This window comes from Salvelinus alpinus, chromosome 10 (genome assembly GCF_045679555.1).
Source record: "Salvelinus alpinus chromosome 10, SLU_Salpinus.1, whole genome shotgun sequence".
NCBI classification, from domain to species: domain Eukaryota; kingdom Metazoa; phylum Chordata; class Actinopteri; order Salmoniformes; family Salmonidae; genus Salvelinus; species Salvelinus alpinus.
In genome coordinates this window covers 57,440,011-57,453,407 of record NC_092095.1, presented here as the reverse complement: position 1 = coordinate 57,453,407, position 13,397 = coordinate 57,440,011, and the positions used below count along the sequence as shown (strand labels likewise).

Genomic DNA, 13,397 nt, shown 5'->3' with positions numbered 1-13,397 from the left:
CGTTATTGTGCAAATTGTAGACAATTGTACTTCCTCTTTTGCACACATGTGCCAAAACACGTGGCATTTGCTTTAATGAATAAGAAATTAAAATCTGGTGTGAACAAGAAACAAATTGTTCAGAGATTTGAAATTATTGTTTTGAAAAAAAATATTCTAATTCGAGAATTAAGCCAAAGCGATTGAGAAAAACTGTAAATGCCTGGAGACGTGGGGGAATTAAGAGTAAATGAAATAATTTAGCATAACACAACACTGGGGTAACTGGTTGGTTAGCCAACAGACTATGTGTGGGTCTTACTTTAACATGTCCACTCCGTCTGGTGTGGGGTAACTGGTTGGTTAGCCAACAGACTGTGTGTGGGTCTTACTTTAACATGTCCACTCCGTCTGGTGTGGTGGAACTGGTTGGTTAGCCAACAGACTATGTGTGGGTCTTACTTTAACATGTCCACTCCGTCTGGTGTGGGGTAACTGGTTGGTTAGCCAACAGACTGTGTGTGGGTCTTACTTTAACATGTCCACTCCGTCTGGTGTGGGGTAACTGGTTGGTTAGCCAACAGACTGTGTGTGGGTCTTACTTTAACATGTCCACTCCGTCTGGTGTGGGGTAACTGGTTGGTTAGCCAACAGACTGTGTGTGGGTCTTACTTTAACATGTCCACTCCGTCTGGTGTGGGGTAACTGGTTGGTTAGCCAACAGACTGTGTGTGGGTCTTACTTTAACATGTCCACTCCGTCTGGTGTGGGGTAACTGGTTGGTTAGCCAACAGACTGTGTGTGGGTCTTACTTTAACATGTCCACTCCGTCTGGTGTGGGGTAACTGGTTGGTTAGCCAACAGACTGTGTGTGGGTCTTACTTTAACATGTCCACTCCGTCTGGTGTGGTGGAACTGGTTGGTTAGCCAACAGACTGTGTGTGGGTCTTACTTTAACATGTCCACTCCGTCTGGTGTGGGGTAACTGGTTGGTTAGCCAACAGACTGTGTGTGGGTCTTACTTTAACATGTCCACTCCGTCTGGTGTGGTGGGTTGGTTGTAACGCCTCATGTAGTCATGCATGGCAGAGAAACTCTTCCTCATGTAGTCCTCTGCAGAGCTCTCTCTGACTGTCCCAAACCTGAACCCACGGGATGGGTGGTGCAGCTGCGGGGGACAGGAGGAGTGGGAGAGGGGGAGGGGAGGGAGGGAGGAAGAGGGGGATAATTTTAAGGTAAGGAGAATACATTAAGAAAAGGATGGTGATATGCACATCCGTAAATTGAGAACACTGGTACAGGAGTAAAAAGTATTCCACATAAAGAAATGAGAGGCCCGAACACAGAACACAGAACACAGAACACAGAACACAGAATATTGCTTCTCCCCAGTGGGAGAATGTTACAATATTTCAACTTCAACAGTCTTCGTCATGTCTGACAGGTATCAAAGCTGAAACATTGTATTTTTGGTTTCAGGAATAAAACACTGGTGGGAGAAGCAATATTCTGTGTACGGGCCTCTCTCTTTTTATACAAGGAGAATACATTTAACTCATTGTCTGAATCATATCAGCTACTGTAACTGTCCCTGATCCAGTCTGTTATGTCATATTCAGTCATGTTCATTTCCACATTGTAACTCGTGTGTGTTTGCATGTAAGTGCGTGCGTGTGTGTGTACGTATGTGTGTGTACATGCCTACCTGTGTGTGTGTGCACCGCCGTGAGTGTGTGTGTGTGTTTACCTTCTCGTCATGAATCCCAGACACCTGTTCAAATGTTTTCTCCCCCACCATGACAGCAGCCAGGTTAGCTGTATAACTGGACAACACCAGCAGACAGAAGATAGCCCACAGGTTCATCAGGAACCTACTGGTCCAACACTTAGGAGTCTGGAGAGGAGGGAGCGAGAGGGAGGGGGAGAGAGAGAAAGAAGGAGGGAAGGATGGAGAGGGAGAAAGAGAAAGAGAGAGAAAGAGAGAGCGATAGAGAGATAGAGAGAGAAGAGAGGTAGATGGAGGGAGGGGGAGAGAGATGGAGGGAGGGGGAGAGAGAGAAAGAGTGGGAGGGAGATGGAAGGCAGACATGGATGGAAGGATGGAGAGATAGAGAGATAGAGAGAGAGAGAGAGAGAGAGAGAGAGAGAGAGAGAGAGAGAAAGAAAGAAAGAAAGAAAGAAAGAAAGAAAGAAAGAAAGAAAGAAAGAAAGAAAGAAAGAAAGAAAGAAAGAAAGAAGACATATTTGGTTAATTTGATTATTCAAACCTCCCCCTCCATCCCTCCCCCTCCATCCCTCCCCCTCCATCCCTCCCCCTCCTCCCACCCATTATTCCTCCCTCCATCCCACAGTACCTTAGTAGCAACAGTGCGTCCAAACAGGATGGCGTAGCAGAGGTTGAGGGCTGAGGAGTAGGAGAACACTCTGAGTCTGTTCCTCCCATGAGGAGTCATACCTGGATCAACACAACACAGGAGTCAGCTGTGTGTGTGTGTGTGTGTGTGTGTGTGTGTGTGTGTGTGTGTGTGTGTGTGTGTGTGTGTGTGTGTGTGTGTGTGTGTGTGTGTGTGTGTGTGTGTGTGTGTGTGTGTGTGTGTGTGTGTGTGTGTAGGATCACAATGACAAACAGAGTTGTAAAGGTCCCAACCACCCACATCTGTGTGTGTAGATAAGTCATAGCAGTATCCACTGAGATTTAGGTCACAGACTAATAACATGACAGGCCATAAGTGGTATTTTAGTTTTCTCACCAAAGGGACTGTTCCACTCATAGACGGTGAGGAAAAGTGCGGTAAGATGAAGAGTGACGAAGATGCCCACCCACATTGACCAATGGAGAGGCCACATGAAGGCTCCAATAGGGGCTGATGTGTCCTGGCTACGCACCTTGTAGTCAAGACACACATACACACACATTATAAACTGTATGTCCACACACACATATACACGCTTGTAGGTACACAGGCACACACGCACGCAGGCAGGCAGGCGCACACACACACACACACACACACACACACACACACACACACACACACACACACACACACACACACACACACACACACACACACACACACACACACACACACACACACACACACACACACACACACACACACACACACACACACACACACACACACACACACACACTCACCAGTATCCCCAGAGAGGTAGAGTAGAATGGAGAGGTGAAGTCTATAACTCTGCTCCTGGCTGAGTTGATGGAGAATGATGTCACAGCCATGTCTGCTGTTCCACTCAGCAGGTCTCCCACCTAATATGAGAAACCAGGAACATCTACAACCTTCAGAAGACACTATTACACATGCATTTAACAATCCTTCTGCAAACATTGTTCTTGGTTAGGTAAACAATCATGTCAAATATGCATGCAATCATATATATTATTGTACAAAAAAAACTATTGAAGACAGACAGACAGACAGACAGACAGACAGACAGACAGACAGACAGACAGACAGACAGACAGACAGACAGACAGACAGACAGACAGGCAGGCAGGCAGGCAGACAGACAGACAGACAGACAGACAGACAGACAGACAGACAGACAGACAGACAGACAGACAGACAGACAGACAGACAGACAGACAGACAGACAGACAGACAGACAGACAGACAGACAGACAGATAGATAGATAGATAGATAGATAGATAGATAGATAGATAGATAGATAGATAGATAGATAGATATCAGTGAAGAACAAACACCATTGTAAATACAACCCATATTTATGCTTATTTATTTTAACTTGTGTGCTTTAACCATTTGTACATTGTTACAACACTGTATATATATAATATAACATTTGTAATGTCTTTATTGTTTTGAAACTTCTGTATGTGTAATGTTTACTGTTAATTTGTATTGTTTATTTCACTTTTGTATAATATATACCTCACTTGCTTTGGCAATGTTAACACATGTTTCCCATGCCAATAAAGCCCCTTGAATTGAATTGAATAGATAGATAGATAGATAGATAGATAGATAGATAGATAGATAGATAGGTAGATAGATAGATAGATAGGTAGATAGGTAGATAGATAGATAGATAGATAGATAGATAGGTAGATAGGTAGATAGGTAGATAGGTAGATGACGTACCAGACCGGTCCACCTCCCAGTGCTGCTCATCGCTCCGTACTTCCCATCTCCCACGATGTAAAGGTCAAAGGTGAACTTCAGGTCCTCCGACAGCTTCTCCAACAGGTCAATAACGTAACCATAGCAACACTTCCGCAGGTCCTCTGTTGGGTCTGGGGTTGTGGTCAGGACAGGACAGGGACAGGAAGGGTTAGTCCTGGTCTACTGGTCTGGAGTGATGTACTGTAGGTATTGTGTACTGTAGGTATACTCACTGTGGTCAGTCGTGGTAGTAGTTGTATTGGTCTGGTGCAGGTGACTGAACAGTGAGTCCAGTAGATCTGAGCGGTTAGTCCTCGGGTCCAGACACAGCTGACCAGCGGGACACAGCCCATCCTCATCCACCTCTCTAGTGAACACGAAGGGATGCTCCACCAGGGTCACGAACCTTAATCTCCGGCCCGCCATCTGTAGCCCCGGCCTCCATCTCCCTCCAGGACTGTTGTCTCTGTCCCTATCCCCTCTCTGGACCCCTAACCCAGACCCGGACCCTGTCCTCCTCCCCGGGCCTAGCCCCAGGCCAGCTCCGACCCCCAGCCCCAACACCCCCTCGTCCAGCTGTAGGCGCCCGGTGGTCCAGTGGGCCACGGTGACCCAGGACGGCTGGCCAAGAGGACCTCTCTTCAGGCTCCACACGTGGTACAGCTGGGAGGAGAGGACCTGGGAGAGAGCAGGTGCCACACGGACCGCGCCCGTAGAACCCTGGAACGACGTGTTGGAGAGGAACCTGGAGAGGAGAGAGAGAGACAGAGAGAAAGAGAGAGAGAGAAAGTGAGAGAGCGAGAGAGAAAGTGAGGGAGAGAGAGAGGAAGTTATAGTTTGAACATGTAGACATACAGATACCCAGTCTGTTCTTTCAGATTGGCTGGGTGTAATAATTGGTTGGCTGTTCCAGTCAGTCTCATTATTTTAAGTTAATGCAGTAGAGAGAGAGAGATATTCTGTCTATCTGCCCACGCACATGCACGCATGTAAGCATACGCCCACACACACACACACAAACAGACGGACATAAAAACACACACACACACACACACACACACAGACAGACAGACATAAAAACACACACACACACACACACACACACACACACACACACACACACACACACACACACACACACACACACACACACACACACACACACACACACACACACACACAGACAGACACACACAGACAGACATAAAAACACACACACACACACACAGAGAGTGTTCTTATTACTATGAGTTAATGCAGTTCATTGTGGTTGTTTCTATCTAACTGGCCCCAACATCATTAATATTCCTCTCAGTCTCCACCCAGTCCTAACGCTGCTTTACCATGGAATACATTGGTACGCACAATTAACTCTCACACATATATCTGCTCTGGGTATCCAACCGCGCGGGGATCGTTGGGATGATGTCTAAATATTAACAATGCAGGGATCATTGGGTTAAGTCTGCAAGTTCGAATGGTTCATTAAAACTCCTAAAACTGTTTCACATTTCAAAGTGGATGCTGTGTGTGTGTGTGTGTGTGTGTGTGTGTGTGTGTGTGTGTGTGTGTGTGTGTGTGTGTGTGTGTGTGTGTGTGTGTGTGTGTGTGTGTGTGTGTGTGTGTGTGTGTGTGTGTGTGTGTGTGTGTGTGTGTGTAACTGCAGAGTGTGTGTGACTGATGGTGACTTCCTTCCATTAACTCTGACAGCAGAGGAGGAAACATTAAAACTATGAATTAATACTGAGGTCGTTAACCCACCTCTACCCTCCACTCTGCACTGAATATCAATGTACCTATAGAGAGTGTCCTGTTTACAGCCCAACTGACTCATCAGATGTCAGACTGGTTACAGACCCCTCCCCCCCCCCCTCCTCTCTCTCTCTCACTCTGTCCTTCTTGCTCGCTCTCTCTCTTCAGTTGATTTGGCAGCTGTGTCTATTGAAGAGCTGTATCGTCGATCTCACTAAGATAACAACACCCTGGTTGATCTCCTCTCCTCCTCTCCCCTTTCCTCTCCTCCTCTCTCCTTTCCTCCCCTCTCCTTTCCTCTCCTCCTCTCTCCTTTCCTCTCCTCCTCTCTCCTCTCCTCCTGTCACTCCCTGACCTTAATTTCTTTTTTATGTCTCTATTTTGTTTGGTCGGGGCGTGAGTTGGGGTAGGCATTCTATGTTTTATGTTCTATGTTTTCTTTTTCTGTGTGTTTGGCCGGGTGTGGTTCTCAATCAGAGGCAGCTGTCTATCGTTGTCTCTGATTGAGAGCCATACTTAGGTAGCCTTTTCCCACCTGTGTTTGGTGGGTATTTGTTTTCTGTTTTGTGTTGCTGCACCTTACAGGACTGTTTTGTTTTCGTTCCTTCTCTTTGTTATTTTGTTTAGTGTTCTGTTTTTAATAAATATAACATGAACACTTACCACGCTGCGCATTGGTTCGACTACTCTTCATCCGACGACGAAAATCATTACACCTCCTCTCTCCTTTACTCACTCCGTTCCTCTGCTCCTCTCTCCTCCTCTCTCCTTTCCTCTCCTCCTCTCTCCTTCCTCTCCTTCTCCTCTTTCACCCTGCTCCATATTGTGGGTAGAAGTGTTGTAGTGGAACGTTGTTCTAAACAGAAAGAAGGCCGAGCGACAGCGTGTAGCTTCACACACTTTGGTGAGAAAACGTAAAGACCATTTATGCTTCTTTCAGAATCCAAGGCCTGTCATGTTATTAGTCTGTAACCTAAATCTCAGTGGATACTGCGATGACTTACAGCCATGTCATCATCTACAGTCGTGGCCAAAAGTTTTGAGAATGACACAAATATTAATTTTCACAAAGTCTGCTGCCTCAGTGTCTTTATATATTTTTGTCAGATGTTACTATGGAATACTGAAGTATAATTACAAGCATTTCATAAGTGTCAAAGGCTTTTATTGACAATTACAAGAAGTTGATGCAAAGAGTCAATATTTGCAGTGTTGACCCTTCTTTTTCAAGACCTCTGCAATCTGCCCTGGCATACTGTCAATTAACTTCTGGGCCACATCCTGACTGATGGCATTCTTGCATAATCAATGCTTGGAGTCTGTCAGAATTTGTGGGTTTTTGTTTGTCCACCCGCCTCTTGAGGATTGACCACAAGTTCTCAATGGGATTAAGGTCTGGGGAGTTTCCTGGCCATGGACCCAAAATATCGATGTTAGCCACTTAGTTATCACTTTTGCCTTATGGCAAGGTGCTCCATCATGCTGGAAAAGGCATTGTTCGTCAACAAACTTTTCCTGGATGGTTGGGAGAAGTTGCTCTCGGAGGATGTGTTGTTACCATTCTTTATTCATGGCTGTGTTCTTAGGCAAAATTGTGAGTGAGCCCACTCCCTTGGCTGAGAAGCAACCCCACACATGAATGGTCTCAGGATGCTTTACTGTTGGCATGACACAGGACTGATGGTAGCGCTCACCTTGTCTTTTCTGGACAAGCTTTTTTCTGGATGCCCCAAACAATCAGAAAGGAGATTCATCAGAGAAAATGACTTTACCCCAGTCCTCAGCAGTCCAATCCCTGTACCTTTTGCAGAATATCAGTATGTCCTTGATGTTTTTCCTGGAGAGAAGTAGCTTCTTTGCTGCCCTTCTTGACACCAGGCCATCCTCCAAAAGTCTTCGCCTCACTGTGCATGCAGATGCACTCACACCTGCCTGCTGCCATTCCTGAGCAAGCTCTGTACTGGTGGTGCCCCGATTCCACAGCTGAATAAACTTTAGGAGACGGTCCTGGCTCTTGCTGGACTTTCTTGGGCGCCCTGAAGCCTTCTTCACAACAATTGAACCACTCTCCTTGAAGTTCTTGATGATCCGATGAATGGTTGATTTAGGTGCAATCTTACTGGCAGCAATATTCTTGCCTGTGAAGCTCTTTTTGTGCAAAGCAATGATGACGACACGTGTTTCCTAGCAGGTAACCATGGTTGACAGAGGAAGAACAATGATTCCAAGCACCACCCTCCTTTTGAAGCTTCCATTCTGTTATTCGAACTCAATCAGCATGACAGAGTGATCTCCAGCCTTGTCCTCGTCAACACTCACACCTGTGTTAACGAGAGAATCCTGACATGATGTCAGCTGGTCCTTTTGTGGCAGGGCTGAAATGCAGTGGAAATGTTTTGGGGGGATTCAGTTCATTTGCATGGCAAAGAGGGACAGACAATATGCAATCATATATATTATTGTACAAAAAAACTATTACAGACAGACAGACAGACAGACAGACAGACAGACAGACAGACAGACAGACAGACAGACAGACAGACAGACAGACAGACAGACAGACAGACAGACAGACAGACAGACAGACAGACAGACAGACAGACAGACAGACAGACAGACAGAAACACACACACACAGTATCTGTAATCTGGCTATATTTCCAACAAACTCCCCAAGTGTTTGTAGGATTAACTCTGAAAAAGCCCTGCTTCCTTTCCTCATTTCCTCCCTCATTCCAACCCTCCAATACCTCTCTCCCTCAGGCATTGGGCGGTTAATTGCATTTCCTACCGGAAGTCTAACTTCCAGTACGTTGTAATACACACTGGCCCTGTTAGACACAACACTGGCTCTATCTATGTAAAGCTGTCAGACACAACACTGGCTCTATCTATGTAAAGCTGTCATACACAACACTGGCTCTATCTATGTAAAGCTGTCAGACACAACACTGGCTCTATCTATGTAAAGCTGTCAGACACAACACTGGCTCTATCTATGTAAAGCTGTCAGACAGAACACTGGCTCTATCTATGTAAAGCTGTCAGACACAACACTGGCTCTATCTATGTAAAGCCACCCGGGCTCCCGGGTGGCGCAGTGGTCTAGGGCACTGCATCGCAGTGCTAGCTGCGCCACCAGAGTCTCTGGGTTCGCGCCCAGGCTGGGCTGGGTTCGCGCCCAGGCTCTGTCGCAGCCGGCCGCAACCGGGAGATCCGTGGGGCGACGCACAGTTGGCATAGCGTCGTCCTGGTTAGGGAGGGTTTGGCCGGTAGGGATATCCTTGTCTCAGTATGTAAAAAAAAAAAAAATGTAATAAAATGTATGCACTCTACTGTAAGTCTGTCACGACTTCCGCCGAAGTCGGCCCTTCTCCTTGTTCGGGTGGTGTTCGGCGGTCGACGTCACCGGCTTTCTAGTCACCATCGATCTATTTTTCAGTTTCGTTTTGTTTTGTCTGTTTATACACACCTGGTTTCAATTCCCCCATCATGTTCCCTATTTAACCCTCTGGCTTTCATTTCTGTTTTGTCCGTGATTGTTTGTGCGTTAGGTGTTGTGATGTTTACGTGTGTATTTATTATATTTTCCATTTGTGGAACTTCTGCATCTATTTTGAGTAAAACACTGTGGTTTCACTCAACACCTGTGTCCTGCGCTTGACTCCGATACTTCTCCGCACACAACCCTGACAGAATCACGGACCTTCTTCAAATGGAGTCAGCAGGCGCCACCAGTCCTTCTCTCCCAGTAGGAGAGCAGGTTCGGCAGCACGCGAACATGTTGCATAGTTTAGGGACAGCCATGGATCGCGTGCTGCAAACAATGGACAGATGGGAGAGAGGAGGTCTTCCAGTACATCATACCCCAGCACCTCCACCCGCACCTCTACCTACACCACCGTCCATTCCTCCAGCGGGCGAACCCAGTGGGATTCAGCTCTCGCTCCCAGGAGCATACGACGGAACAGCAGCCGGGTGCCAGGGGTTTCTCCTACAGCTGGAGCTCTACCTGGCCTCTGTTCATCCGTCCCCTTCGGGACACGAGAGGGTGGGCGCCCTCATCTCCTGTCTAACTGGTAAAGCCCTGGAGTGGGCCAACGCCATCTGGGGAAGAGAAGGATCTACCCGGGAAAACTATGATGACTTCTCTCGCCGCTTCCGGGCAGTTTTTGATCATCCACCTGAAGGGAGAGCGGCGGGAGAGCGATTATTCCATCTAAGACAGGGGATGAGGAGCGCTCAAGAATTCGCCCTGGACTTCCGTACTCTGGCCGCTGGTGCGGAATGGAATGAGCGGGCCCTGATCGATCATTACAGGTGTAGTCTACGAGAAGACGTTCGTAGGGAGCTAGCCTGCAGGGACACCACTCTCAACCTGGACCAGCTGGTGGATTTATCTATCCGGCTGGATAACCTGTTGGCCTCCCGCGGGCGTCTAGATCGGGGTCCGCCCATTCCATTACCCAGCTCCTTGGATCCAACCCCTATGGAGTTGGGAGGGGCTGATAGGAGGGAGACCGGAGGGGGAACCACTCCATGTACCAACTGTGGACGCAGAGGGCACACTGCTGTCCGGTGCTGGGGTGTTTCTCCTGGAAGTCGAGGTAGCAGGCGGAGCACTGGTGGGTCGTCTCAGGTGAGTAGGCACAGAACTCACCCAGAGCCTTCTGTTGCCCTCATGTGGTTACCTATAGAATTTCCTGAGTTTTCCCCGCACCCCCAGCATAAGGCGCTAGTAGATTCAGGCGCAGCTGGGAACTTTATTGACCGCGCTTTGGCTCATAGCTTAGGGATTCCTATTATTCCTGTTGATGTTCCCTTCCCTGTACATGCCTTAGATAGTCGTCCTTTGGGGTCGGGGCTGGTTGGGGAGGTCACAGCGCCCATCGCTATGAGAACGCAGGGGGATCACGAGGAGAGAATTAGTCTCTTCCTGATTGACTCTCCTGCGTTTCCTGTTGTGTTGGGTCTTCCCTGGTTGGCCTCTCATGATCCGATTATTTCGTGGCAACAGAGGGCTCTCAAGGGATGGTCCTGTCAGTGTTCAGGGAGGTGTGTAGGTGTTTCCTTAGGTGCCACTACGGTGGAAAGTCCAAACCAGGTTTCCACCATGCACATTCCTCCCGAATATGCCGATTTGGCACTCGCCTTCTGTAAAAAGAAGGCGACTCAATTACCACCCCATCGACCGGGGGATTGTGCGATAGATCTCTTGGTAGACGCTAAACTTCCCCGGAGTCACGTGTATCCTCTGTCACAGGAGGAGACGGTGGCTATGGAGACATATGTCACCGAATCTCTGGGACAGGGATACATTCGGCCTTCCATCTCACCTGTCTCCTCGAGTTTCTTTTTTGTGAAGAAGAAGGATGGAGGTTTGCGCCCGTGTATTGATTATCGCGGATTAAATAAGATCACGGTAAAATACAGTTACCCGCTACCACTTATAGCCAGTATGACCGAGTCATTACACGGGGCGCGCTTCTTCACAAAATTGGACCTCAGGAGCGCTTACAACCTGGTGCGTATCAAGGGGGGAGATGAGTGGAAGACAGCATTTAGCACCACTTCTGGGCATTATGAGTACCGAGTCATGCCGTACGGGTTAATGAATGCTCCATCAGTCTTCCAATCCTTTGTGGATGAGATCTTCAGGGACCTGCACGGGCAGGGTGTAGTGGTGTATATAGATGACATTCTAATATACTCCGCTACACGCGCCGAGCATGTGTCCCTAGTGCGCAGGGTGCTTGGTCGACTGTTGGAGCATGACCTGTACGTCAAGGCTGAGAAATGTCTGTTCTTCCAACAGTCCATCTCCTTCCTAGGGTACCGCTTTTCAGCGTCAGGGGTAGAGATGGAGAATGACCGCATTTCGGCCGTGCGTAATTGGCCGACTCCAACCACGGTAAAGGAAGTGCAGCGGTTTTTAGGGTTTGCCAACTACTACCGGAGATTTATCCGGGGTTTTGGTCAGGTAGCGGCTCCCATTACCTCACTGCTGAAGGGAGGACCGGTGCGACTGCAGTGGACAGCTGGGGCGGACCGGGCGTTTGGTCACCTGAAGGCTCTGTTTACCTCAGCTCCCGTGCTGGCTCATCCTGATCCTTCCTTAGCATTCATAGTTGAGGTGGACGCGTCCGAGGCAGGGATAGGGGCTGTGCTGTCTCAGCGCTCGGGTACGCCACTAAAACTCCGCCCCTGTGCGTTCTTTTCGAAGAAGCTCAGCCCGGCGGAGCGAAACTATGATGTGGGGAACCGGGAGTTGCTGGCTGTTGTCATGGCTCTGAAAGCGTGGAGACATTGGCTTGAGGGGGCTAGACACCCTTTTCTCATTTGGACTGACCACCGCAATCTGGAGTACATACGGGCGGCGAAGAGAATGAACCCTCGCCAGGCAAGGTGGGCCATGTTTTTCACCCGTTTTGATTTCACCCTTTCCTACAAACCAGGTTCCCAGAACGTTAAGGCAGACGCACTGTCCCGGCTGTATGATACAGAGGAGAGGTCCTCAGATCCCACTCCCATAATTCCAGCTTCTCGTCTGGTGGCACCGGTGGTATGGGAGGTGGACGCGGACATCGAACGGGCGTCACGTTCAGAGCCCATTCCACCTGACTGTCCAGCTGGGCGTATGTACGTTCCGTTTGATGTCCGCGATCGTTTGATCTGTTGGGCTCATACGTCACCCTCCTCTGGTCATCCTGGTATCGGTCGGACGGTGCGCTGCCTTGCTGGGAAGTACTGGTGGCCCACTTTAGCTAAGGACGTGAGGGTTTATGTTTCCTCCTGTTCGGTATGTGCACAGTGCAAGGCACCTAGACATCTGCCCAGAGGGAAATTACAACCCCTTCCCGTTCCACAACGACCGTGGTCACACCTATCGGTCGATTTTGTGACGGATCTTCCCCCGTCGCAGGGTAAAACCACGATCCTGGTAGTTGTGGATCGGTTTTCTAAGTCCTGCCGTCTCCTTCCTTTGCCCGGTCTCCCTACGGCTCTACAAACGGCGGAGGCTCTGTTCACCCACGTATTCCGGCACTACGGGGTGCCTGAGGATATAGTTTCTGATCGGGGTCCCCAATTTACGTCTAGAGTCTGGAGGGCGTTTATGGAACGCCTGGGGATCTCGGTCAGCCTTACCTCAGGTTTCCACCCCGAGAGCAACGGGCAGGTGGAAAGAGTCAACCAGGATGTGGGTAGGTTTCTGAGGTCCTATTGCCAGGACCGGCCGGGGGAGTGGGCAGCTTACATCCCCTGGGCGGAGATGGCCCAAAACTCCCTCCGCCACTCCTCTACCAACCTATCACCATTTCAGTGTGTGCTAGGTTACCAGCCGGTCCTGGCACCATGGCATCAGAGCCAGATTGAGGCTCCTGCGGTGGATGAATGGTTTCGGCACTCTGAGGAGACTTGGAACGCTGCCCATGTGCGGTTACAGCGGGCCATCAGGAGACAAAAGGCGAGTGCCGACCGCCACCGCAGTGAGGCCCCGGTGTATGCACCGGG

The 13,397-nt window shown here is 48.9% G+C and overlaps 1 protein-coding gene across 1 annotated transcript in view; it reads right to left on the bottom strand.

Moving 5' to 3' along the window:
• LOC139532372 (glutamate receptor ionotropic, NMDA 3B-like) overlaps window positions 1-13,397 on the bottom strand; it is a 73,872-nt gene that overhangs the window by 18,729 nt on the left and 41,746 nt on the right. Inside the window, exons 6-12 of the mRNA XM_071329852.1 lie at window positions 4,368-4,879; window positions 4,114-4,265; window positions 3,140-3,259; window positions 2,730-2,865; window positions 2,334-2,434; window positions 1,727-1,873; window positions 1,002-1,147 (exon numbers count right to left, since the gene is read on the bottom strand). Coding sequence (XP_071185953.1) covers window positions 1,002-1,147; window positions 1,727-1,873; window positions 2,334-2,434; window positions 2,730-2,865; window positions 3,140-3,259; window positions 4,114-4,265; window positions 4,368-4,879 — 1,314 coding nt within the window. The remainder of the gene's footprint in view (window positions 1-1,001; window positions 1,148-1,726; window positions 1,874-2,333; window positions 2,435-2,729; window positions 2,866-3,139; window positions 3,260-4,113; window positions 4,266-4,367; window positions 4,880-13,397) is intronic.